This window comes from Brassica napus, chromosome C2 (genome assembly GCF_020379485.1).
Source record: "Brassica napus cultivar Da-Ae chromosome C2, Da-Ae, whole genome shotgun sequence".
NCBI classification, from domain to species: Eukaryota; Viridiplantae; Streptophyta; class Magnoliopsida; order Brassicales; family Brassicaceae; genus Brassica; species Brassica napus.
Window position 1 is genome coordinate 25090079 of NC_063445.1, and position 27863 is coordinate 25117941.

General features: G+C 37.1%; 3 protein-coding genes, 1 non-coding gene and 1 pseudogene across 4 annotated transcripts; 3 read left to right on the forward strand and 2 right to left on the reverse strand.

Annotated features, from left to right (window-relative positions):
• The first annotated feature begins 3966 nt into the window (after positions 1-3966).
• LOC125581734 lies at positions 3967-6810 on the forward strand. Its single transcript, XM_048747684.1, has 3 exons — positions 3967-4486; positions 5096-5455; positions 5966-6810. The coding sequence occupies exons 1-3, from the start codon at positions 4142-4144 to the stop codon at positions 6449-6451; spliced, it is 1191 nt and encodes a 396-aa protein (XP_048603641.1). The 5' UTR covers positions 3967-4141; the 3' UTR covers positions 6452-6810.
• A 4059-nt stretch (positions 6811-10869) lies between these two features.
• On the reverse strand, positions 10870-15800 carry LOC111211437 (annotated as a pseudogene).
• Positions 11079-11168, forward strand: LOC125582815. Its single transcript, XR_007320265.1, has one exon. It is a non-coding gene; the product is annotated as a small nucleolar RNA R16 (small nucleolar RNA).
• LOC111211438 lies at positions 15793-16195 on the forward strand. The gene has a single exon (XM_048748882.1). The coding sequence runs from the start codon at positions 15815-15817 to the stop codon at positions 16193-16195; it is 381 nt and encodes a 126-aa protein (XP_048604839.1). The 5' UTR covers positions 15793-15814.
• A 7612-nt stretch (positions 16196-23807) lies between these two features.
• Positions 23808-27151, reverse strand: LOC111211443 (sugar transporter ERD6-like 6). Its single transcript, XM_022712539.2, has 17 exons — positions 26624-27151; positions 26452-26514; positions 26276-26365; positions 26123-26182; positions 25992-26057; positions 25830-25895; positions 25673-25748; positions 25534-25598; positions 25363-25455; positions 25185-25268; positions 25012-25096; positions 24815-24924; positions 24657-24716; positions 24520-24585; positions 24380-24439; positions 24180-24294; positions 23808-24102 (listed from the first exon to the last, which is right to left on the reverse strand). Exons 1-17 carry the CDS (start codon positions 26816-26818, stop codon positions 23990-23992), a joined length of 1467 nt encoding a protein of 488 aa, XP_022568260.1. The 5' UTR covers positions 26819-27151; the 3' UTR covers positions 23808-23989.
• Positions 27152-27863: the final 712 nt, after the last annotated feature.

Consider the following 27863-nt stretch of genomic DNA (forward strand, 5'->3'; position numbering starts at 1 on the left):
AAACGGTCGAGTGAGGACTCGTCGGTCGAGTGAGGACTCGTCGGTCGAGTGACGACTCGTCGATCGAGTGATGACTCGTCGGTTGAGTGACGACTCGTCGGTCGAATGACGACAAAACGGTCGAGTGACGACTCGTCGGTCGAGTGAGGAGAGCGAGCAAGTGACCGCGAGAGATCGAGCCAAGTGACTGCGCGAGAACGATCTGCGTCGAGTGACCGTGAGAGATCGAGTCGAGTGACCGCGAGAGCACGAGCCAACTGTTTTCGAGACGATTCATCGTGAAGCCATGAGTGATACGTCAAATATGGATACGCCTCAGCGAGTCCTTGTTGCTGAATCGACACGTCAACTCCACGAGGAGAGAGAGATCTGAGCGACTGCGAGAGATCGATCTGCGCCGAGTAAAGAGAACGAGCGAGTGACCGCGAGAAATCAAGCAAAGCGACTGCGCAGATCGAGTCGAGCGACTGCGAGAGAACGCTCTGCGCCGAGTGACGACAGAACGGTCGAGTGACGACAAAACAGTCGAGTGACGACTCGTCGGTCGAGTGAGGACTCGTCGGTCGAGTGACGACTCGTCGATCGAGTGATGACTCGTCGGTCAAGTGACGAGAGAACGGACTCTAGTTCAATCTTCCTCGAAGATACTTCTCCATGCCCCACGGTGGGCGCCAACTGTTTGAACCAAGAACTGTTAACAAACTAGTGAATGAACGAGACGAGGACTCGTCGGTGGGGTTAGGAGAAGTCTTCATGCTGAGCTTGAACCGGATGGAGACGACTCGGAGAGAATAAGAAAAAAAGTGTTTATTGATTATGGCTGGACCCGGTGAAGTGTTGTCTACGTACCCCGAAAGGGGATCAAGCCAATGGTAGTTCTACAACAAAGTATCACAAGTGATTAGGTGAAAACATGTGGAGAGGTGTTTCTCTCTAGAAGTAGAGAGAGATGGATGAGAGACCAAAATAGAGTCCAAGATCCCTCTCAAAGGAGGTTGGCTCCTTATTTATAGAAAGTAGAAGTCTAGGGTTTCTTAGTGACCCCTTTTAAATGGGTTGAGCTCATTATCTTATAAACTTTGTTGGGGACAAAGTCCATGTCTAACACATGTTTGTTTCATTTGAGCAATTCAAACTGGGATGCAGACCTCCACTTAGTGAGATAGATGGTACATCGTCTAGAGACACTCCTTACACATCTCAAAACCAGAGCCCTCTTTCTTCGGCGTTTCAGAGTCCCATCCCTTCTTACCAAGTCAGTCCATCTTCCTCATCTTTCCCAAGTCCTTCTCGCGGTGCCCTTCCTCAGAAATGGAGGCATTGCTTCCTCTTCTCTTCCTTCTCTCAAAATCTCAAACAGCTGCCCTGTTACTCCACCGCTCTCGTCTCCAACTTGCAACAACCCTAAACCCTTGACTAATTGGGATTCTATCGCTAAGCAGTCCATGGCCAACGCTAAACGATCAGTGTCGTCTTTTAACTATCCTTTCTATGCGGTTTCATGCTTCGGCTACAATACCTGAGTGTGATGAGTCTGACTCTTCAACTGTTGACTCTGGTCATTGGATTAGTTTTCAGAAGTTTGCACAACAACAAAAGCAGCCCTTCTCTGGCTCTATGGTGCCAGCCTCTCCTACCTTCAATCTTATGAAACCTTCTTTACCTCTGGGGATGTCTCCGAATGTTGCTGCTGCGTTCCAAGGGTTTGGTCAAGGCTCTGAGTTTAAGTTTGAGAATAGCCAAGTTAAGCCGTGGGAAGGAGAGAGGATACATGATGTTGGTATGGAGGATCTGGAGCTTACACTTGGTAACGGGAAGAAGGCTCGTGGTTGATGTGAAAAACTCTGACGGCATGTTGATTGTGAATGTGAGAGAAGCTATTCTTCTTCATCTGCTTACAGTTATCTGGATCCTTATAGAATCTCATATGTTCTTCACTTACTATCCAAACATGCGACACAAAGCTTTTCTCAATGGAAGCACTGGAGAGTTAGTAGTGTTTGTTGTTCAGTTCATGAGTTTTATTTCAAAATCATTATTTGTAGATAAGAAATGTTAAGATGTCTGATTATTCTCTTCCCTTACAAATGTTACATTAACCAGCGACTTGAACTGTTATGTGGGCTTGTCTTTGGCAAACTGATTAGCGATGTATCATGCAAGCCATGATCCAAAACATATTCTTTTTTACAGAATGTTTAAATTATTTATTTCCTTGCAATTCAACACTTTTGTCAAAAACTAACCCATATCATCAAACATATAGTTAGACAAACGTAGCTAGAAGAAAAGCATAACCAGTGCGCACAGCTACAAATGGTACCTTTCATAATGGAATACAAAAAAGAAACTTTTAGTAGAAGTTAAAAAGTAGATTAGCGTTAACTAAAAGTAAAAACCAAAGAATTCAAAGGAGTAATCAACAATATTCCTTCTCTACGCAGTTGAGACATCGTTATACCCTGGGGCCTGGGATGATTAAAAAAACAAAACTTTAAGTGTTTGGTTTGGTCTAGAAGCAGAACAATCAGACACGACAATATTTTCATGCCTTCATTTGCAGTGCTAAACCCACAGAGATCCCAGAGTTAGAAGAAAGAGAAGCTAGACAAACCTGTGACCATCGCAAGTAGGGTAAAGAACTGGATTGATACAAACAGGATCATACAATGGCGACCAACTTATAGTTGCGTTTCCTTTACACAACTTACATATGTAAAACCCTTTCCCACGACAGACTTGGCAAAACAATCCTAGAGCTGCCATGGAAACCACGTTTACGATCACAAACCCACCAAGCACTCGGCTGCACTGTTTCTCAAGAATTTAATCGGTTCTAGTCGCATCTCTCTTAATACTGTTATATCTTCTCTCAGAAATTTCGTCCAACAACTTGCACGTGCACGCGCGTTTCCCGGCTGAGGCTTTTTCGCCTCGAAAACCTTCTTCTTCAAGAAACCAAATTAATGTATACAGAATCATTTGGTTTAGAAGTTGTTATGTCTTGTGGCACGCTTAAGATGATTGGTTGACTGATGCTCCTTTAGACTTTAGTAATAATGTGTGTGACAATTTTACTCTGCTCATTTATAGATATTACATACCACCTAAACCAGAACAAACTGGAAACCGAAACATCAACCAGTACTGAAAAGAAGAGGACCACCACTTCCAGTTTTTTTTTTCATTTTGCATAATTGTTAATAAATAGCCTTTTGTTATATAACTCTGAGTAAAAATAGATTAATCCATTAGAGATGATTGTTGAGGAATTAAGTAGTACAGTATTATGTAAAAGCAGGCTGAATTATCTATTTGCGGGTTGCCAGGTGACGCAATAAGCATAAATCATTCCGTTCTTTTCTTATCAATTGCATGGATTTTGAAAGTGATTTAAGTTCATTTATTTTTTATTTTGCGATTTGAACAAATTTACTTGAAGCCTAAAGGTGATATGTTCTTTGGACGCCAACTCTTCTTTGGTTTCTACTTTCTACTTTCTACGATGGTCCCATTTTACATGAATAAGTAATGTGCAACTGCGTATAGAGAAAGATATTCGATAAAACATTGGTCTCCTGCACAACCACTCCGATTATATAAATTAGGTCTTACTCCTCAACTAGTTTTGTTTTATGCCTTCGTCAAAAGAAAAAAAAAACTAGTTTTATTCTTCACGACCATAATGTGTTTCTGTGTATACACATATTTTTATTTCATTTTATTTTGTGGGTATGAATGGAACTAAGTATATATACACATATTCGTATGATATACACAGATTGTCAATTTTCTTCGTCCATATATAGACACAATGGCCTAAATCAATGTATATGTCACATCAGTATAAGACTATATGAATGCATATAAATACACGTAGATAGAGATTGGATTGATCCTCCTGAAATCGTGTTCTCACGATAGCTACGAGCAAGGAGCACCTTAGTTATATATAAAAGCCGGCCAACAGAAAATGAGAAGAATAAAATCAAGAATAGTTGTTTCGTAGTTAATCCTCATGATCCTCTAAAATCTATCTATCTCTATCTCCCGTAATAAAATTCGGAGAAAGAGGAAAACCCTAATCCTCTCTTTCTCTCGGATCGTTCATGAATAAACAAATTAACTAATTAATTAATAGATGAAGATGAGGAAGCTTTGTCCGAATCTAGACAATGAAGACGGGTTAGAGACGGTGTTAGAGGTCCCTGTACCGGAAGAAATGTTTACGAAGATGGGAAGCAACGCGACGGGACGGTGGAGGAATATGCACGCTCTTATGAAGGCGCATGCCGTCGTGACAGCAGTCGCGGCTGACATGAGAACGCCAGCGTCTTCTTCGTCGATGAGTAATGTTAATATGCATTTGCAGTCAAAATCAGACAACGAGTTTGTGGCGTTGTTGAAGATCGTGGGAAGTCCTCTTATTCCTTTTCATGTTCCTCTCGAGTTCTGTCTCTCCCGACCCATCAATGACACTTCCATCGTACGTTTATATATTGTTGTGTTATTGTTATCTATTTGTGTTTTTGTTTTTGTTTGCATTTTGTTACTTCCTTGTTACCTAGTTTAACTTAGCATCTTGATAATTTTGTAGGTTTAGATGTAGATTCTTCTAGGATTTTATGTTCAAGTTTCATTTTCATCATAGATATGAAAGTCGCGCGACAAGACAGTTAATTAACAACAGATATGAACATGTATATTGATGCAAGCCAATTAACACCACAGGGTTCAATGTTGTTAAGATTTGTTTATCTGGGTTTATGTCCATTCGAATTTTCCTATCGTGGTTTTAGCTATGGTTTTCTAGTACAATTGTACAAGTGTTTCAAATGTCAAGAAACTTCGACTATTCTATAATTCATGGGATTAGCCTAGAAACAACATGTATGATTGGCAGATAGAACATTCATAGCTAGAGATGAAGTGTGTAACTTGATATAGAGTTTTATCTTTTGTTAGTATGAACAAATTATCTTATAATTAGTCAGATTTTGAATATACAGTATGAAAAAGCACCTTCGGTCTAATTACTTAACTATGGAAAAACTAGTATTGAGTAATGTTGATGGTCTTGTGTATATATTTAAAGGAGGCGTCAACAGCTAAGTATATAGTGCAGCAGTACGTGGCTGCGTGTGGAGGTCCAGCCGCTTTGAATGCAGTGAAGAGCATGTACGCAGTGGGGCAGGTGAGGATGCAAGGCTCAGAGATGGTTGCTGGAGAGGATGAAGGGACCACTACTACGCCGGTGCGGCTGGGGAAAGGCAATTTTGAAGTCGGAGGTTTTGTTTTATGGCAGAAGAATCCAAACCTTTGGTTCTTGGAGCTGGTGGTTTCCGGTTTCAAGATTAGCGCCGGTAGTGACGGCAAAGTGGCTTGGAACCAATCATCTACCCAACCTTCCCAGGCTCACCGTGGCCCTCCCCGCCCTCTCCGACGTTTTTTTCAGGTACGTACGTACATCTTAAAATGAATGTTGTATTTAATCATTGTTACATAATATCAAAATTTATATGATTAACTATATGAAACTAGAACGACTATAGACTATTGGATTTGCATTGATGGAGTCATGTTCGAACATGTTGTTTATATATAGATGTTCTAACATGGTACCATGCATATTATGTTTACAAATATATGGCTTGATTCATTTAAACCGGTTTCGTATATGAGTTAATCTATGACCGGTTATGTGTTGGACACAGACCAGACCACCGATGGACAATCCTCCCATTTGACACTTTATGAATATATGTGTTTTGTAAACGATGGAAAAAAAACTAAATGGAACTGAACCAGACAATTCACACACCATATTAATACATGCAATCAGCCAATCCTAGTTGTATACTAAGAAACTAACGAAATTTGGTTGCATATTGGTAATATAGATAAATGTAGCCAATAATACTTGTCCAACTTGTTACAAAGTTTGCATGTATTGACCATGTGGCAGGGACTTGACCCGAGGTGCACGGCTAGTCTATTTCTAGACGCCGTTTGCATCGGCGAACAAACCGTAAACAACGAAGACTGTTTCGTCTTAAAGGTAGAGACACCGGCAGATATTCTCAAGGCGCAGTGTTCGCCTAATACGGAGGTGATCCACCACACGGTGTGGGGTTACTTCAGCCAACGGACGGGACTTCTCGTGAAATTCGGTGACACAAAGCTCGTGAGAGTCAAATCCGCTAGGGGCAAGAGCGACGGTGTATTTTGGGAGACAAGCATGGAGTCAATCATTGACGACTACAAGTACGTTGACTCGGTTAACATAGCACACGGTGGTCGAACGTTGACCACGCTTTATCGTTATGGAGGAGCTGTTAACCACCGGAGACGAATAGAGGAGAAATGGACGATTGAGGAAGTGGATTTTAATATTTGTGGTTTGTGTTTGGAGAGCTTCTTGCCACCGTCGGATATGAACAATGATCATTAGCTACGGTCGAGATCGTTACCCTCTTCTCTGATCTATCTTTCATTGTTAGAATATTGGTTTGGTTTTGAAAGTTAGGTTTCTTAAAAAAAATGGAGATACACTTGAGATTTGGTATACGTGGGAGGGAGTGTTTTTGATTTTTGTCTACAGAAATAGAGGATGTAAATGAAACGTAATTGTAAAATATATATTTTCCAATCGACATCATGTTTGTTTTGTTTGTTTGTTTACACCCAAACGACAAATCAGCTTAATTTGTAACTACAGTTAAGCTGATTGGCTTTACCTACATGCATAAACAAAAACAGTGTGTTAATTCATTTTTGGTTTATATGGACTTTCTTTAGCATTATCTGTTAGTTAATTCTATGGCCTTGATTGGTAGAGCATTAGCAGTAGCAGTATGCTATAGAAGCAGTATGCTGCATGAGCTGTATGTTTTTGCTAAACTGTTTAATAAGATGATTGGTAGAGCGAGTATGCAATTTAAAATTATTATAAAAATTAGTATATAATATATAATAAATAATATATTTATTTTTCATGAATATATTTCTAATATATATATAAAATATATTAACATATAAAATTAAAAAAATATATAATTAATTTATTTTATTTAATAATTTTAAAATTATGCTTATATCGAAAATTTTATTTTAAAATAAATTTTATAATTAAAATATCTATTTTTAAAAATAATATTTCACATTTAAAATAAATTAAATTATATAAATTAAGTTATATTTTAAATGTGAAATACTATTTAAAAAATATATTTATTGTAAATTAATTTTAGAAATCAAAATTTTATTTTCTAGATATAAAAGTAATTTTATGATATTATTTAATAAAATAAATGAATTAATTATATATTTTTCTTAGTTTTATAAATTATGAATGCAAATGTTCTTCTAAAAGCTTCATATGAGAGCATTGGCCAGAGAGCATTTGAAAAGCATTAGCATTTAGTAAATGCTTTTTTAAATGCTTTTGTAACAATTATTGATTGGATAATGTAGAGCATAATGCTAGTGATAATGCTCTACCAATCAAGGCATATGTATCATGATATATATAGAACTTCAATTTTTATTCCAAATTAACAAAACATGTTTTTGAGAGCAACTCCAATGGTGTTACCCACCATTGGAATCCTTAGCAATATAATAATGTTTTTTTTCTTGAATAGTTAAGGACTCTAATCATAATTGTAGGTCCAATGGTGTTATCCAATATGGAGTCCTTAGATATATATATATATATATATATATATATATATATATATATATATTTTTTGAATTGAATCTTAGAAATTAAAAATTATTAAATTTTAAATTAAAAATTTTCATTTATTGAACGGCTACTCGAGATAATGACTTTGGTTGCGTGTTTTTTCTCTCCCCTTACGAAAGACAACCCTAAACCCGAACAAATCCCGTTACGCCAGCACATTAAGGACTTGGTCCTTCTTCTCCTTAATTAATGATTCATCCTTAGCTTTTCCGTTTTTTTAATGTTTTTTTAATCCTAAAACGCTAAGGATTAACGCTAAGGATTAGCTAAAATCCCGCGTTGCACATGCTCTTAGGTCCGTAAAAATTCTTAGAAACCAGATAACTCTCTCTCCTCCCCCATCGCTCCAGCCTCTCTCTTAATTAACAAAGCTTTCAAGTCCGGTCCGGTGTCCGGCGGCGCGTGAGAGCGCGTGCCGGCGCCGGAGCTCCCCTCCCTCCTTCCTCGTTTTACTCTTTGCTTCTTCTTCAGCCTCGCTCCTTTATCGTTTTGTGTCTGGTTCTGGGTTGGCGTACATCTACGGCTTTGTTCTCCGCTCGTGAGGAGTGTCAGATCCGACGGTAGTTCGGCCCTCCCTGGAGGCAGCGCGCGGTGGAGTAGATTGGGGTTTTGACAGAGGAGTCGTCTTTTCAGGGTTGGTGAGTAGATCATGTTTCCCCTTTCAGATCTCTCTCTATTGGTCTTGGTGCTCGAGATTCGGCGTGGAGGTCTCCCCTCTGCTCTGGCTTGTGGTGATTCACGGGTCTATGGAGGTGGTTATCGGGTTAGCTTGGTGGTTCTCGCGGTCTGTTGCGGCGTCGTGGAGGCTCGGTCTACCTAAGCGAACCCAAGTTAGCTCCGGTGAGTTTCTCGGAGGCGAGTCGCGTACTGCGGTATGCAGTCGGTAGTGGTGCCCAGTCCGGTTCCGATTCATGAGGTTCTCTTTTTAACTCGAATCCCAGTCGTCTATGGCTGGTTGATGTGTTCTTGGGAGATCCTTCTAGATTTGGATCTTCGTATCTCGTCTTCGTCTTGGGCCTCTTAGGATGTGGCGACGGCCTTGTTCTCTGGAGGTTTTGGTTCTTATGTTCTCGTCTTCCTCTGTTGACACTGGAGGTTGGATCTTTCATGTCACTCTCCATCGTTCTTTGGTTCTCAAAGGCGACAGCCGGTGTAGCGAGTTTTGCGTCATTGCTTGCTTCAGTGTCTCGGTTGGCTAGGGACATATCCCAGTTCTGATTGGGTTCCTTGACCCTGTCAGTAGTGTCGTTGGCTGGTTGTGTGCAGGTTTAGAGACTTTCCTAGGCAAAGTGTGGCTTCTGAGATCAGGCCCGACTTTGGTGTCGAAGGTGAGTGTCAGTGCGGTTCGGACAACTCTCCTCAGGTATGGGTGTTCTCGTCCCTTCTCTCCTTCTGATGTCTTGCGCGTAATCGACAAGGAAGAATGCAAACTTGGCAAAAACACCGACTACCAGCTACTTCAGGCGACGTCTCGGGGACTCCGGCGTCCAAGGCAACGAGGTAAAACCCACCTCCCCGGGGTTAACGTCAATAGAAGAGAACGGTCATCGGTAGTCTAGTGATTACTAAGCAATCTAGCAGAACGCGTCAGATAGGTGGTATTGCGAAACTAGAAATTGTAAACGTATTGATCTAGATCATTTTGTTCGAGTCTGGTTTGTATTCGACTTTGATGTCCGTTCGGGATTGATTTATATAATAAAAAAAAGTTAAAAAACAAAAGAAAAAAAAAACAAAACATGTTTTCAACATTGAGTTATCTATTACAAATTTTGAGAATTACTTTGCAACCAACAAATCTGTATAATTAATTATAAAGATTCACGTTTAATGGTCTTATTTGTATTATAATGAGTCGTTTACAAAAAAAAACTATGTCTAATGGTTCTACTTACACCATATTGAAAATCTCATGTAAGTTATAATTAATCACAGTTTTTGTAATTCGAACCTCAGACATTCTCCAATGTATGAACATAAACAAATTCTTAATCACAACTTAAATCAAACCTTGAACTAAAAGATTTCCACTGTTAACAAAATATGTTAGTCGGCAAAAAAGAGACTGATCAGCCTTAAATGATTAGAGAGTGTAAGCAGTATGGATGGAGTCGAACTGTAGAAATCCTAGAGACATGAATTAAAAGAACAAAATTGCTAGATAAGTCAAATACCAGAGCAACATTATCAATTGTCCCAATTGATAAGTACTTAGAGTATTTAATTATTATTTGTAGATTAGGACTTTGTTAAGGACTTTTTGTTAAAATGATGATTATTGGTGGGACTTTTTCTGGATTCTTAACTTTCGAGATAACCGGAGAACGCGAGGGCGATGAGAGATCGAGAGATCGAGAGAGAAGAGAGAGAAGAGAGATCGCGAGCGCCGAGAGTCGAACCGCCGAGAGGAAAAGCGCCGAGACGATAACCGTCGAGAGATCTAGAGGAGAACCGCCGATGGTCGAACCGCCGAGGAGAACCGCCGAGACGAGAACCCACGATAGATCGAGAGGAGAACCGCCGTGCGTTGAGAAGAGCACCGTGGGGAGATCGAGATAACCGGAGAACGCGAGGGAGATGAGAGATCGAGAGAGAAGAGAGATCGCGAGCGAGATGAGAGATCGCGAGACGAGAGAGATCAAGAAAGACAGAGTTTCTCAATTGACTCTCGATTTTGCCCTACTCCTTTTCGTTTACTCCCTTCAGCCGACACGTGTTTTATTGGGACGGTTAAGAAAACTTCTTAACTAAGGCCGTCCCACACATTAATCCCCTTTTTCATTTTTTTAAATCCGAAAATAGCTAAGGACATGCCTGTGGGACGTTGGTAATGTTTGCTCTTGACCAAACTAAAACGGGCCGTATTATTGATCTCTGGCCCATTATAATAACCCGGTTAAAAGGGAAACCCTAGATGGCGAGAAGGATCTCGCTATATAAATAATAACGATGAACTCCAGTTTTGAAAGTACAATCTATCTAACACTTTCATCACCACTCACCAGCAGCAGGTTCTTTCCGCGCCTTTGAGTGTATTGATTTGTTTATGTTTTTTGTTCTTGAATATTGATTGATTTTCCTATTTATATTTTTTGTATTATTGTTCGAGTTTTTTTAGTGAATCTTAATGCATCTGTTTACCCACTTTTCTAACCAAAGTGAGTAAAATCACGAAGAATGGTAGAGAGGTTAAGAACGGATGCAGAGATCGAAACGGTTATCTTACCAACCCATTGCGTGATTTTTCTCTTTGCTTTGGCGTCAAATGAATCGACCGAAACTTCTCCTTTTAATTTAGAGATTTTTTTTATTTTAAATTAGCGTAATTTTAGATGGCAGATGAAGAATTGATTAATTTATGCTTAAAAACGCAGAATAATAGTGTTTGACAAACAATCTCCGCTTATTATCTGATGCCAATGTCTTTATCAAAATTAGAATTTTAAATAGTTTTGTTTTGTAATGGGAAGAAACAGTGATGAGATACTAGCAGACGGGCGGTCTGAATTGATGCCACCGGTTTAGTTTTGGTATAATATTTTATTTTTTTATAAAGAAATAATAATCCAAACTGAAAAACCCAAATAAACAGAAAATGGGCTTAAACACGTTTTTGTGTCACTGATTACATCTGAATCACAACGTATTACTCAGATCCTCCGATGAAACTTCCGCGAACAACGACGACGACGGGAGAGTTATTATGGGGATACTTCTTCGTGATAATTGGTTCCGTATCCTTCTTCGGATTCGTCTTCGCAGTCATCGCTTCAACTTTGCTACCGCTCTCTCAAAATCCTTTAAACCAAGGTCTGAAGAATGATAGGTACTACTACTGCTTCTTGGTCCCCTTGACTATACCTGTTATAACGGTTGCCGTCTACTTTCATTGGCTAAGCATGAAGCTCTTCAAGCACGCCTGATACATCCCATTAGAATTTGTGAATTTCAATTTCACTCTCTCAGCTTGATGAAAGCTAATTTGATGAGAGTGTATATGCATTCTTCTAGAGTTTTGATGTATTCAGATGAAATTAGATTTTTCAATTTCTTGTAATTACTGCAAAATTAGATGAAATCTGTGAGACTGTTTATGCTCAATCCATTTGATGATAAATATGCAAGAGTGACGTTTGAAATTAAATCTAGTTAACTCAACTAGAAAAACAAAGCTTAGAACTCACATGAATGACGTTTACACATATTGAGGTTTCGGGCTTGGATTTTAGCTTAAAACCTCATTTTATTCAAAAAAACACAGATGAGGTTCTGGATTAAACGCCGAACTATCCATGATTTGTTCGTGATTCAGATGTAATCAGTGACACAAAAACGTGTTCAAGCCCATTTTCTGTTTATTTGGGTTTTTCAGTTTGGATCCGAATTATTATTATTTCTTTAAAAAAAAAATATTATACCAAAACTAAACCGATTTGTGTAGATTGTCTGCCACCGCTATAACTTTTTAGTAGCATTCTCTGAGTTTTTTTGATCCTTTTGTTTGTGATTTATGTTACAGTTTGATTATGTTTGCGATGATGAATTTGCTTAATTTATGTCTGGACATATGAGATTATTCAATCTTTGATATGACTGGTGCAAATTTTCTGAGCTTTCTTCCGCTTAACTTATTTTTCTTTCATTGATTCCAATCTTCTTTTTTAATCAATAACTAAATTTAGGTTTTGGGTAGACGCAAGTGTTGTCTCAACGTTGGTTTTGTTACTCATCACAGCAGTTTCACAGAGGAGGCATGCATTTGTTACACAACTCTCTTGATGGACTAAAGCTATATATGCATTCTCGTCTTGCTACAGTTCCTCTTACTTCAAGATACCGATGATGGTAGCTCAAATCAGTTTCAGAGTTGTTGGGTGTTTTAGAATCAAATGAAGCTTTTTCCGCTGATGATACAACTTCGGAGAAGAATTTCCTGCTAAACTCTGGAACATATAGGAATCATAGAATGACAAAACATATAGGGTCTGAGATGATGAAAGATTGTGGTGCATCCAGCTTTTACAGTAGTGCAATGAAGTTAGTTTCTTCCGGAGTTAGCGAAGATGACTAGTGGGCATTTAAGGGGATATCAATGTGAATGCGTTTGTATTGGTCTGTTGACAGGTGTATCTTTATTGTACAAATTACCTGAAAACTGCATTTATTTACAGATAATAAAGGCAGTGACAAGCTTTGTTTCTGTCTTAAACTCAACAAACACAAGAAGAGAATAATCTTTCAAAAATTGAAAGCACACAGAGAATAAGAAAAAAACACATGAAGAAAGGTTTTATACTCACCAGCATTGGACTATATAGCAGTCAAATGAGATTTGTGACTGAGTGGAGTTAGAGAAGACTAAGAAGCTTGAGGCAAATTTGAGTTGAACTAGAGAAGCCTTCTTCTGAAGTTTCTGGTGGTTGATTGATAGGTACGAACCAAAAGTCCAACTCCAACGCCAAGACCTACACATACACCAAGACCAATTCCCACACCAACCCTCACACCTGCATTGAACCATGACATTTCTCCATTTTCACCATCTTCGTACTCTCTTCCCAAATACATATCATCATATCCTTCTTTATAGCTTCCGTATTCTGTTACCTACACACACACAAATAAAAGAAGTCCAAAACACTGCAAAGAAGTCAGCAACAGAGAGAACTCTAACTGAAACTTACCTCAAAATCTTTCCGTGTCTCACAACCTTCATACTCCGGAATCGAATCTAATCCAGTCCCTCTACTCTTCTTCTTTCTGAAACCAAGCTGCAGCGTCTTGGTCAAAATAATAGGTGTCCCCGAGAAGCAACCAGTGACATATACTTCAACACTTGGCAACAGAGAAGACAACTCCTTCAAGAAACCAGACCCTGCAGTGATCTCAGCTTCACAGTTCATTCCCCACCGCTGCTTCACGCTATTACTACCACCAGACATCTCTAACGTTCCAGACAAAACTAGGTCCTCTTTGTCGTATACCTCAAACTTCACACTACCAGATAACCTGATACTGTCTGTGCTGATATAAGTAGCTGCTTCTGAGTTCTTGTCAGCACGATCTCTCCTTAGCTGAGAGGAAACTATGCTCATTCGAGTACCGTTGATCTCGAGAAGTGTATCTGGATCAAGAGGGATGTGAGTGATTGTGAGGATCTCAGGTGTGGATTCATCAACCTTGAAGTTGCTGATTCTGGCGTAGAACACTCTCAGTTCTAGCAATGGCGATGATAGCAATGCTGTTGATGATGACGGTATCCTGGAGTTGTGATGGTTTTGATATCTAACCATCTGATATGCTGCACCGTTGTTGCGTGTCTCGCAAGGCTCCACCATGACTAAGAAAGAACCAAAACAGTCTTTCTATATTTCTTAATGGATCGAAACCTTGTTGGCATCAGAGAGACGTATGTGTTGGATCCGGATTGCTTTGCTGCTGAAATTTTGGATCAATGGAAAGTAAATAACTTTTTCAGGAGCAAAGATAACATTCATTCATTCATTCCCAAAATAGAAACTTTTACAAGGAATCATCACAAAAGAATTGTAAAGATTCTTACTTTACTTGCTTTTTCCGAAACAGAGAGATAATCAATGAAACTATGAAGAATCAAATCTCAGGTGAAAAAAAGTAACAGACTTTCAGTGAGAGATATAGCCAATGTTATGCCTGGAAAAGAATAGATTTTGAACATTTTAAAACTATGTTTCTATAGCAAAGGAACTATTTTTAAAAATTAAAAACAAACAGAAAAATTGAAATTTTTTTCTCAAAAGCGCAGAAAAATCAGGAGAAGAGAAAGGAGGCTCACCAAGAAGAAGTTCCATCCACGAAGTCACAAAGAGTGCTTAATAACCTTCTTGTCTGCATCTCCAAAATCAAAACAACAAATAAGTATTAAAAATATAAAAATACACGAAAAAGGGTTTTGTCTTTATCGAAAATATTTGTAATTGGCGAAACCACGAAAAAAAATATAATGAGGAGAAAATAATCAAAAATCAAGAAAATATTTGATGGGGAGGATTTGAGTCTGTATTGTTGGGTATGATCCAACGAGAGAGAAAGAAGATGGACTCTTTCTGACTTCTGCTCACGTGATGTCGTGATCCTTATCCCTTTTGGACCAGAAGCCTATTCTCTGTTTACGAGACACGGTCACTTTCATTAAAAACGACGCGCATTCTCTTGTTGTTTTTTCAAAAAGGTAAGTGGTTCGTTTTAAAAAAATTATTATCCCGGTTAACTTTCTTGATGAAAAGTGGACGTCATGCCGTTTCTACTGGTCCTAACTCATAACTTTTGTTGTAATAAACGACGGTTTGAATCTACTCTCATATGATAAGTAAGTCTTTCAAGTTTCAATTAATATTGCATTCAAACCATGATCATGTATGCAATCTCCTACTTTTTTTCAGGTATCACTAAAAGAAGAAACGATGTACAAAAATGAAATAAAATCAGAGTACGTGCAACATACGTAATTGTATATATAGTTAAAGAAAGGAGCAATATATAGCAACGATTGGAATCACATCTACATGTAGAAGCATGTGAAATTTATTTATGGGTTTGTTTATAGAATTGGAACCTTTTTATTAGAACTCAAACCTAACACACAAACTGCAGCTACCAACCGGTGGTTACAAGATTGCAATATTCTTCACTAGATTATAAATTTCAATCTTTGAAGCTTTATAGTTTGATATTTCATAGTATTTGACACTAGTATACGAATAGACGTAGCACATTATACGTGAACCCTGTCTCCAGTAATAATCTATCACATTTATGTACAATCTTGGTGGATAATATAGAGAAGAAATTAAAAGATAACCAACGGACAAACATAAAATCTGATTTTGATATTAAATACTATTGTTGGTTTTGTTTCTGTCTGTAAAACATTAAAAACAAAAAAGGCCGATAAATTATTTCCCTTGAAGATATTTTTATTTATTTTACTACTGTTGTTGAAGATAAAAGTTATTTAAAAAAATGTCTTGAAGGTATTAAAAAACAAATAAGCTGTTAAAATAAATTGTATGCTGTTGAAAAAAACTGATGGGAAAGAGAAGGTTTCAGAAAGCAAATCAACCGTCAGTGACGGTATCAGAAGCTTCCTCTCCGTCGGGGTCTCAGACAACAAGGAGACGAAGGGGAAGGCCGAGGAAGAATCTTGAGAGTTCAGAAGATTTCAATAAGGAAGAATCCGAAGAAGACGAAGACTACGAAGAAGAAGAAGTTGAGATTATTAACAGAGAGAAACAGAAGAGGAAAGTTAGACGTAGCACTAGTGTGGAAGAAGAGCAAAAGTGGAAACATGAAGACTTACCGAATGAGGAGGATGAGAAGAAGCCGGACACGACGGTGAAGGCGGTTGCACCGCTGTCACATAGACGGTCGAGGAGGAAGAACACACCCGTGAAGAGCTGGTATCAATAGGCTTAAAATATTGTGTGTGTTCATCGTTTAACTATTGTTGTTATAAATTAGTTAAGAACCATGATGGGAAGAAGACCTTTGATTTATAATTTCATGAATCAGATAAAAACAAGTTTTGCCAACAACTGTTTGGTTTTAGAGAATAATTTATGGCGATTTGAAATTAACTAAAAATTAATTGTTTCATAAATAATGCTTGATAGGGTTTTAAGTTGTGGTAGGTTTTTTTAATGTTTGATTTATGTATTTGATGGTAACGTCACTTTCGGACATTTGAATGATACCAAAAAGATGCACACGGTGAATAGATAAGTTAAGAAACTAATGGATATTGCTGGTGTAAGGGCATCTGATCTGCAGTAGAGCCTTTTAACTCCAAAACCTAGGTAAAAAATTATAAAAAATTTGATGGGTTCTACACTATATTAAGGATTAACCTCTTCTTATCCTTATATAAAGATCAATCCGTGAGAAATATTGTCACTGTTTGCGGATCCCGCTGTTAAGTGGCGACTTACCGATTATTTTTTTTTTTGTTGAAAAATAAGAATAATAAAAGAAATAAAAAAGTGAATTTTTAAGAATTCTTTACCGAATCCACGGTTGCAGATGGTCAACTTGTCTATTATTAAAAGGTAAAGCTAGATTTAATAGAACTTGATGTATTTATCATTCAACTAATTAATCAGTATAAAGAGTGTAGACCATAGAAGAAAATAAACTATGTGATCTTTTTTTTTGTCATCTCTTTATTATTATAAAAAGCTCTAAGAGAGCCCAAACCCATTTACAAAGAAAGCTTCAAACGGAGGTCCAAACCCATTTACAAAGGGGCACACAAAGCCCAGACTAGACAGGTCCAAACGGAGAAACGCCAAAAAAACGACAGCTCTATGCCACGTGTTAAGACGCTGGTGCGTGAAGGGACACGAGGCAAGGATGAGATTTACCGATCAAGATTTCGTCGCCGGACACAGAAGCTCCGATAACGGAAACAACCATAAACGAAAGCTTCAAAGGCCACAAACCCAGATACGGTTGAGCCAGTACCAATCATCGCTTTAAGAGAATGAAATTCAATTGCATCGCGAAGGGAAGAAACATAGAAGATAGCTCTGATCCAAACAATTCAGCAAAATCCATCTTTAAAGATAGGTGTAAGCTTGAAGATGAATCGACCCATTAAAATGGGGATGAAGATGAAGCTATCCAATATTAAAAACGCAACACAAACAAAACTCCATGGAAAAGCAAAGAAAACGTTGATTAACGAAAGGAAAAAACTAAAAACTAATTCGGACATATCCCGAACTATACTAGAGAAATCACCGGAGATGACGATGATTCACTAAATTCGCCGGCCAAACGGTGCTGTAGAAGCCATCGTTTGCCAGAGTCGTTGCCGGACAAGATTGTGTTATGAGAACCACCCACTTGCCGGAGTCAGAAGCCGGCCAAGACGGTGCTTTGGGAGCCACCGCTTGCCAGAGGCATAGCCCGAACATCGGGAGTCAAGCACCGGTAACAGCTCCGGCCAGCTTGACTGAACCTCTCTCTCTGTAAGATAAAGAAAAGAAAAGAGAGAGAGACCATTCAGCTTGGCTTTCTCAATCATCCATCTCTGTGAAAAGTTTGGAAGAGAGAACAGAGAGGAGAGAGAAAGCTGTTTCGTTATAAACTATGTGATCTAACATCCAAAAGAAAATATAGTGGAGAAATCAATTTAGCCACACTAATTATATTCAAAGAATCAAGAAGCAAACGTCTAATTTGGTAAATATCATCCGAAGCCAAGAACACGCAATAGACGATATCGATAAGAGGATGACCAAGACCAACCATAGTGCAAGAAACAGATCTTATAATCTAACACAAAGCTATAAAACATACAGAGAACATGATTGTTCATGTACATAACTAAGAAATTCAAATTGTCTATTTAAAGAAGTAATATTTTTTTTTCAGTAAACATTACAGTTGAATCTATCTACAGTAATCATAATCTATAACATGACTCTTTATTAGTTTAGCAATCACATATGCCCGTTTCTTAGAAACACTCCTATAATTTTCTGTGATAGTAACCCAGTGTTACTTTGCCTTAGCAACAAACTAAAAACTTGAGGATTTTGTAATAAACTAAAGTCAAGAACTTCCAAATCTACCACCTATTAAAGAACACAACGGTTCCTATTAACCGAAACAAAACCTTAGATAGAAGAGAATATCAGAGCACCTATTCCACATGGCTACAACAGGACTTTAGATACTTCTAATTTCTTGAATTTGACATTAATCCTAGAAAATCAAGAAAGGTGAATTGCACATTCTAACTACACACAAGGATTCAAAAGATTTTCAAGCTTCATCAACTGAGTAATACTAGGAGACCAAGGGATAGGCTGTAACAATTATAGAGTGTAACGAAGTAATTAACATCAGCATATGAGAATTGTGAACTTGTCATTTCACATGTTTAGAAATGATCACACAGGGTTTAGAGTAATAAAACAAAGCCTAAACACTCAAGATTCAAGAAAACTATTACCACTAGCAGCAAGATACATCATACATAAAGTAACAATATAAACACGAAATAAAATATAACTTTTTACGAAAGGATATATTACCAATCAGTTTAGAATTCTACAGATACTTAATCACAAATAGTTAGTAAGTATTTGAAAAGACTTTTTAAGAAACATTTCTGATGCTTAAATAATATTTTCTTGTAAGGATTAACAAGCAATAAGTTTCTACAATCTCACGAATACTAGACCAATGACAAAAATATTGCCAAGACTCATAGACTTGATAACAGATAAAAATCACTGTTACTGTAAAAACTCAAGTCAATGTATACAATTTATAGAATCTAACACAGTAATCGTTAGCTTACTATGCAGAGTTGTGATTAAGTCATTTTCACATGTTTACAATGATCACTGAGGATTAAGACTTGAGAATATAACACAAGGCAGAAACATTCAATATCCAAGGAAATTACAACCACATTCTGCAGGAGACTCTCACCTACGTCGATCTAGAAGTGACCTCATAAAAATAAGATACATTATAATACATACAAACACCAAACCAATTTAAAATAGTAACTTTTTCTAATCAACATACATATTACTAACGCAGTTTAGAATGATCACTGAGAGTAAGAGGAGCATACACACAAAACGGATACATTCAAAATTCAAGGACTAAATACTCACACAATCTATATGATTTTCACCTGTTGATCTACAAGAGACTCTAAAATATACTAGTTACATTTGTTTATCTAAAGAGAGACCTTATTCATAAAAGCACCAAACTAAATAGATACTAACAACATGATGGAATCTCTCACCTATGTTGATTTACCAGAGAATCCAAGATACATTGATTTCATAACATGAGAGACCTTATAATACATACAAGCAACAAATAAAGAGATTCTAACACGTTTAGAATGACCACTGATGGTTAAACGCGTGACACAAATCAAAAACATTAAAGATTCAAAGAAAAACTACTAACACAGTTTACAGGAGTCTCTCACCTACGTTGATCTACAAGAGACTCCTAGATACTTTATACGTCCAAGCACCAAATTAAAGATAACAGAGATTAAACATTGTAAACACAATGTAATGTTCCAATATTAAAAAAAAGAATCTACTTGCTCATCAATGGATATGTTAGCAGTCAGTTTTTAGAATCTCGTGGATGCTAAATCAATGATAAACGTTGTCACTTACTTAGATTAAACATTGTAAACACAATGTAATGTTCCAATATTAAAAAAAGAATCTACTTGCTCATCAATGGATATGAATCTCGTGGATGCTAAATCAATGAGAGAAACGTTGTCACTTACTTAGTTTGTATTCATATGTAAAAATATCAAATTGTAAGAGAAAAAGTGAAGAAAAGCATATACCTGAACAAGCGTCAATGAGGATATGAACAATACCTAAACAAATGTAACTGGTCTTCACTTCATAATTGAATGTATCAACTAAGTAACAAACAAGTTTTGAAAAGCACATACCTGTCAAAGAAATCTGATACATTTGAAATCGTCTCCGAGTCTTCTGAAGCACATACAAAACCTGAGGAAATCATAAATCTAATTAGTCTTTAGTTGACGCAAAATGCCTCATAGTTACCCTGTTAGTGGTAAAATAAGGTTATATATCCACAGTCTTTTTCTTAAGGCTTGCTTTATGGGACTGAATGTTTTTTCTATCCACCAACCTAATGACGTTCTTGCAAAGCCGTGGGTACAAATGTGATGAATACATTTTCAATCACAATATTTGTCTAGAACCTTTTTTCTTTTGCAAAGCCGTGGGTGCTGTTGTGATGAAGACGTTTACAATCACAGTTTCTGTCTAAAGACATTTTTTTGCAAGCCGTGGGTACAGATGTGATGTATACGTTTTCAATCACTGTCTTTGTCTAAAGACCTTTCTTGCAAGCCGAGGGTACAAATCTGGCGATACGTTTACAATTACAGTCTCAGTCTCTGTCTAAAGACTTGTTTTTTTTAAGCCGTGGGTGCTGAACTTATAAAGCTGTGTGTAAGTAATGGATCTGGTTTAGATGTAGAGTCTTTGTCTGAAGACTTCTCTCAAACCCTTAATTGGGAGCAAGATTTTCCAATTAGTTTGCATAACTTGTGAACGTTATTTCCATTCAACAAGTTCAAAACCAATATAAAGAGACCTCTTTGCAAGCCGTGAGTACTTAATGTGATGAAGATATTTTAATCAGTCCTTTTTGCAAAGCCGTGGGTACAAATGTGCTGAAAACGTTTCCAATCACAGTCTTTGTCTAGAGACCTTTATCGCAAGCCGTGGGTACTAATTTGATGATTCACACAGTCTTTGTCTCAAGACTTTTTTTGAATCCGTGGGTACTAACGTAATGAAAACGTTTTTTCAATCACAGTCTTTGTCTAAAGACTTGTTTTTTTAAGCCGTGTGTACTAAATTTTGTCACACTTGGCATCTTCAAACATCCTTTTGCTTCACAGAGATTTGGAGTCCTTGCCTAAAGTTGTTTATATAAGCCGTGAATCCAGACCTTTTATAAGTCGTGGGATACTTACTATAAATGTTTTTCAACTCATAGTCTTGTGCCTTAAAAGACGTTTTCTGAACAGTTGGTCGTTTTTCCATCCAACAAAACATTCGCAAGCTGTGTGTTCAATTCATAGCATTTGCCTTGAGACTCTATGTTAAGTAGTTGATTGACTTTTATAAAGCCGTTGGTCGTTATTTCCATCCAACAAAGTTGAAAGTCAATTCATAGTCTTGTCATAAGACTTTTTCTAGCCGTGGGTACTATTGTGATGAAGTCTTTGCCAAAAAGACCTTTTATGCAAGCCGTGGGTACTAATGTCACAATCACAGTTGCAAGCCTTAGATACTAATGTGATGAAGACGTGTTTTTCTTGCAAATGTGATGAAGACATATTCAATCACAGTCTTTGTCTTAAGACTGTTTTTTGGCAAGCTGTAGGTACTAAAATGTGATGAAGATGTGTTCACTCACAGTCTCTGTCTAGAACTTTTTGCAAAGCCGTGGGTACAAATGTGATGAATATGTTTTCAATCACAGTCTTTGTCAAAAGACTTTCTTGCAAGCCGTGGGTACTAATGTGGTGAGGACGTTTTCAATCAGTCTTTGTGTAAAATCCTTTTTGGCAATTGTGGCTACTAATGTGATAAATACAGTCTCTGTCTAAAGACTTGTTTTTAAGCCGTTGGTACTAAAGTAATGAATACTTTTACATTCACAGTCTCTGTCTAAAGACTTGTTTTTTTAAGCCGTTGGTACTAACATGACGACGATGTTTTCAATCACAGTCTCTGTCTAAAGACTTGTTTTTAAGCCGTTGGTACTAAATTGTGTCACACGTTGCACCCTCAAATCCTTTGCTTCATAGGAGCTGTGGTTAAGCAATGGACCTGGTTTAGATTTAAAGTAGTCTTTGTCTGAAGACTTCTCTCAAACCGTGCATTCCACAATATTAATAAAGCCGTGGGTTTACTACTTTTCATAACTTTGCTCGTTATTTCACGCAACGGGACTCGGGACAATTAGTTTTCATCACTTGTGGTCGTTATATCCATCCAACAAGCTCATAACCAATTCATAGCCTTTTGTCTTAAAGACATTTTGTAAGCCGATGGTCTTTTTCATAGCCTTGGACATAGTCATTTTATGTCTTAAGACTATTTTAAGCCGATGGTTGTTTTGTAAAAAGCCGTGGGTACTAAAGTAGGTGTTACTCTCCATCTCTCTCCCCCCCCAAAACATTTCTTTGCACTACCAACCAACAGTTTCTAGGGAGATGGATTTAGATTTTCTATTGGGACTAAGCTTTCAAGCAACAGGGACTCGGGACAATATGTCCCCAAAATAAGAATCTGGCTAGAACACTATTAGATTAGTGTCTGCCTATGATCTTTTTGGAGTCTGATACAAAAAAACGTAATGACTAAAGCAGTAAGAGAACTTATCTGCTTTTTGTTGCCGTTGAACTCAAAGATTCACACTTATCTTCAATCTGTCAATGATGGTTTCTCCACATCCACATTCTGTAAAACAAAAACAAAGAGAGAGGCTAAAGTGATCTGTGTTTGTCCACTTGTACAAAGAATACATAAGCAATCGGCACAAGAAAGAAACGTATGTATACAATCATCGCTTTATACAAACCAATTTCAAGTGGTAAAGATATAGATAACATTCATAACAGAACATCAAGTAGCCCAAATCTAAAGCACCATATATGTTCGTCTTCGTATACTCAACGATAGAAGAACAAAAGCAATTCGCGTAGACAGAGACATTACCTCAACGATGATTCCAAACGGATTCAAGCGCTTTCCAAGATCACTACAACAAACGATTAAGGAAACTTGAAACCCTAGAACTAAATCGCAAAAACCCAATCAATTGCATCAAACCCTAATTAAATAGGAACCCAACAAGACAAATTCACCATCAAGAGAAATCGAAGAGGAGAAAGAACTTACTATTTTAAGAATGCCATGAACTTCGGCTTGTAAAAATCTTTGAAAAAGAGTTATCTCCAGAGAAATCTCTGGGAGAAAACTCTAACCGTGGATCCCTCTGATATATACGCTTTAAATATGTATCACAACGGATACATTTTTAATTGTACGGTCTGTGTTTTTCCACGTGTCATGCTTTTAATCACACGATTTAACTTTCTCCTCAAGGTCAAATTAAATGAGTTTCAAATGTAGGCTCAACAGAGTTTTAAACTAGGCCCAACAAGGCCCATTTCAAATATTAGACTTATTTCACGTTCCATCTGATTCTTCTTCTTTGTCACTCTGGTTTCACCCAAATATATGCCTTCTTTTTCACATAAGCCTTCAAGAAACTATTTAACAACTTGAAATTCAATCCTTACAAACCAGATTTTTAAACTAGTTTAGAGTTTTTTTCTGGAGGAACATTGCATCAACAAATAACCTGTAAAATTAAAAATTCTAGATCATCATTGTTCATTTCCGGCAATGCATAATCTGTGTGTGGTCTATGAGAATAAACTTGATCAAATTACAACAACAACAAAAAAAGAAAAAAACTTGAAAGTGTGGTCATATACATTGTAACAAAAGATTATTGACACATAACAAACAAACAAATCTTAGTAACTTCTCAGCCCAACAGCTGGAAAAATCTCACACTTCTTTGTTGGCCAAAACAGAGATGTAGAGATAGATAATACAAAGAATGAACTTGTTTTAAGTCTTCTCATCTGAATAAGGCTTGAAGTTCTTCAAGCGTTTTCCCTTTGGTCTCAGGAACCCACAGAGTCACAAACACCACTGTGAATGCACAAACCACCCCGTATATAGTGAAAGTTGCTGTCCAAAAATAACCAAAAACCACATCAAGAAGATGATCTATGGGTGACAAAGAGAAAAGAGGAAGAGGGAGAAACCTCCACTGCTCCAGGCTAAGAGCAAGTTAGCAGTCATGGTGATCAACCAAGAGAAGAACCAATTAGCTAAAGTTGCTATACTGCCAGCTAAACCCTTTATGTTCACAGGAAGGATCTGTTTACCAAAAACAACAACAAAGCAATCAAAAAGTAGTTTCATAAAGCTTTTTAAGTTCTAACTTCTAAAACCAACTCTATACCTCAGACATAATGAGCCATGGGATTGGTCCCATTCCCAATGAGAAAGAAACAACCATTGCCTGAGTAAAGATCCAACAGAGTTAAAAGCAAAGACAATAGCTCAATGCATAAAGAAAGTTTTAATACATAACAAACTTACCACTACTCCAACTACTGACAAGATGCTCAGCATACTGTACATGTCTGAATCAGGAGACACAAATCCCTATAACAAAGAGATGTTAAAAAAGTCAAACCTCAGGATTGGTGGAGGAGATAAGAACTTTAAAAAAGTACCTTAAGGTAGAAAGCAGCTGCAACAATCACAAGGCTAATCGTCATCCCAACCGAAGAGATCTATTAAACATTTCCATCTGCCTTATTAGTTTTCAACTTCGGCATGTCTTGATGAAGAGAAGTCCTAAAGATTATGAAACTAATGAACTGATACTCACAGTAAGCAGAAGCCTACGACCTGCTTTGTCCACCAACCATGTTGATATTGCAGTGGCCACTACCTGAATAGCACCGACCCCAAATGTTGCTGCGTTACTCGAGGTAACTCCTATAATTGAAAACACACACAAAGAATATGAGATTATGTAATAATACGAAACAAGAAGCGTCAGGTGTTCTTAAGGCAAGGACCTACCTGCAGATTCAAAGATTGTACTGGAATAAAACAGGACGCCATTGATTCCACCGAGTTGTTGAAGTACAAGCAACCCTATACCAACCTATTTTGCACACACAACAAAACACTGGAGTGTATGACAATGTTTCTTAAGGTAGAAAAAGTATTAACCAAAGGAGAAGTATTTGCACCATAAGAGGGAAGTAGTATCTCCTGCGCTTGAGATCTACAAACCGAACTGTAGATGATCGCTTTGTAGATGATGCCACAGATCTCTACACATTTGCATAAAGAAGTGTTTAAACATCCGTCTGCATGGTACCTTTTGAAACAAAGAACATTTTCAGTGTAAATGTGTAATAATATTACCTTGATTTCATTAACCTCAACGGTGATATCCGTCTCAAATCCTCTAAGAACTTGTAATGAAGTCTCAAAATCATCAGTCATACCCATCTTTGCCTACATTTAACGAAAAAAGAGAGTGGATTAACCATAATATGCACTGAGATAAATAAGCACTCTATTGTTAAGGCGTACCAGCCAGCGAGGAGATTCAGGGATGAAAAAGAGGCCTGGTATGAGTACTATGCAAGGCAATGTACCTAAAGGTAAAAGGAATACAAATCATGCAAGTGCTTAGAGCTTACAGATAAGAGAAATGGTCTTAAGGTTTTACCAAGAACTGCTAGAATTCTCCATGGAACAAAGAGGCCAAGTAAGTAAGCCAGCATTATTCCAATTGTTACGGAAAGCTACAGAAAATATTACACAGTTAGCATAGAAGAGTTGTCGGCTCATTAAGATGCAGAAGATGAGTAAAACATTTTCAAAACCTGGTTAACTGAACCCAATCCTCCTCTCATGTTCTGTGGAGCTATCTCAGCTATATATACAGGCACCTAAGACCATTTGGAAAAAAAGTTGCATATAATATACCAAACGTGTTACTTCCATAAGCAAAAAAAAAAAAAAAACTAGATGAGTTGAGTGGTTACCGTGTAAGAGATGATACCAACACCAAAGCCTTCTAAAAGACGCCCCATGTAAAGAAAAGAAGTATCCTACACAAAACCAGATATGGAGTTGAGAAGCTGAATGGAGAAATTGGATGACAAGAGATACTCACTTTCGCAAATGATATGCAAAGCCATCCAATGATATTGGGAATCGCAGCAATCATCAGAGACTGTCCAAAACAACAAACAAAAACGTTCAAGAAAAAAACAAGAAAGAAGAGTTTATTACTAATAATAATCAATAAACAGCAAAATAATATTACCCCTTTTCTTCCAATGTATTCTGCAATCTGACCACTAGCAATTGCACCAACCATAGCACCCACATTGGACAGAGAACCAAACACAGAGTACTAATACATGGACCAACAGAACAAAGTCAAAGACACATTATAAAATCCAGACAGACAGGCCTAGACAGAGAGATTGGTCTAATTACCTCAGATACAGTTAAACCAAGATCCTTGGTGATTTCAGCTTGAGTTGGAGAAGAATAACCGCACTGAACCCAAAAAGACACAACCAAAAACAGAGTTTTTCCCATCAAAAGGTCAAACCTTTCTTCAAAATAAAAAAAAAACGGAGGAAAAGTTTGGATTTTTTTTTCTTACAGTGAATCCGAATTGAATAGGACCAAGAGCAACGATCAAGACACAAGCAAGAACAGAGATTGAGTTGTCTTTAATAATCTGAGACGAACCCATCATACTAGATTGTCTCGAACCCATCCGGTACCAGCTTCCCGTGTGGATGAATGGTCGTCGCAGATCATTCCTCGCATCCTCTGTTTCATCCCTGAAACTCATCTTTTTGATTATGTCTCAACCTCTCAAGCCAAAGCTTTAAGATTTCGAAGTTAAAATGCAGATTCTAAACCGGAGAAAGGTGTTGGACTTTCTTGTTCGGTTTAGAGGATCTACAAGATTGGTGTTTGAGGAGGAGAGACTTGGATACGAAGGGATTGATTATTAAGAGACGCCGTCTTATTTAGAAAATGGAATGTGGGTATGTATGGCTGTAATGTAGTGATTATTCGCTGGAGAGACGAGAGGAGAGACTGCTTCAGAGGTTTTTTTAGATCAAAGTTAAGGTCGTCGCTTAAATCAAATTTAGACAAAACCAAGGTTCTTGTGTTGGATAAAATGATGAATGGATAAATTTATTTGTGTAGACTTTCTTTTTTCTTCTAAACCTAAAAATATATGTTACCAATACAAAAATAAAAATTTACTAAAAACATAAGGGATTCTATTTCTAAGAGATAAACCTTTTTTTTTTAAATCAGACATATTAAAAAAATATTATTTAGAATTAATATATTGTATTTTTAAAATAACTGGGTTTATCAAATTTCTATTATTTAATGTTATTAAAACTATTAATCATAAACTTATGTATTTATATATATGTGTGAAGAGCTAAAAAAATCTATTGATATAAAACATTATAAGTACTATTTTGTGAAACTTTAGGAAAAATCCAACCTTCGAAGACCAGCTAGTATTATTTGACGAGTTTTAATTTGAAAATATGATACCCTACTACAGATGACTACACTAATTAACTGAAGGAAATGTTTTTAAGATAATTTAATGATTTTTTATTCTTTGGATAAGACATCCACATCTTACTGACATCACTAAGGCAAATGCATATCAGAAATAAAAAGAAGTATATCAGAAAATAAATTTAATGGAAAAAAATAATGAATAGAAGAGCAATAAAAATCTTGTTTGAATCCAGACAACATAATCGGTTGTTTGAAGTCATGTAAATATGCGTACAGAAAAAGTCTGATTATAATTATTTGTAAAATTATTTTTTTTACAAATAATATGATACTTCTAAGAA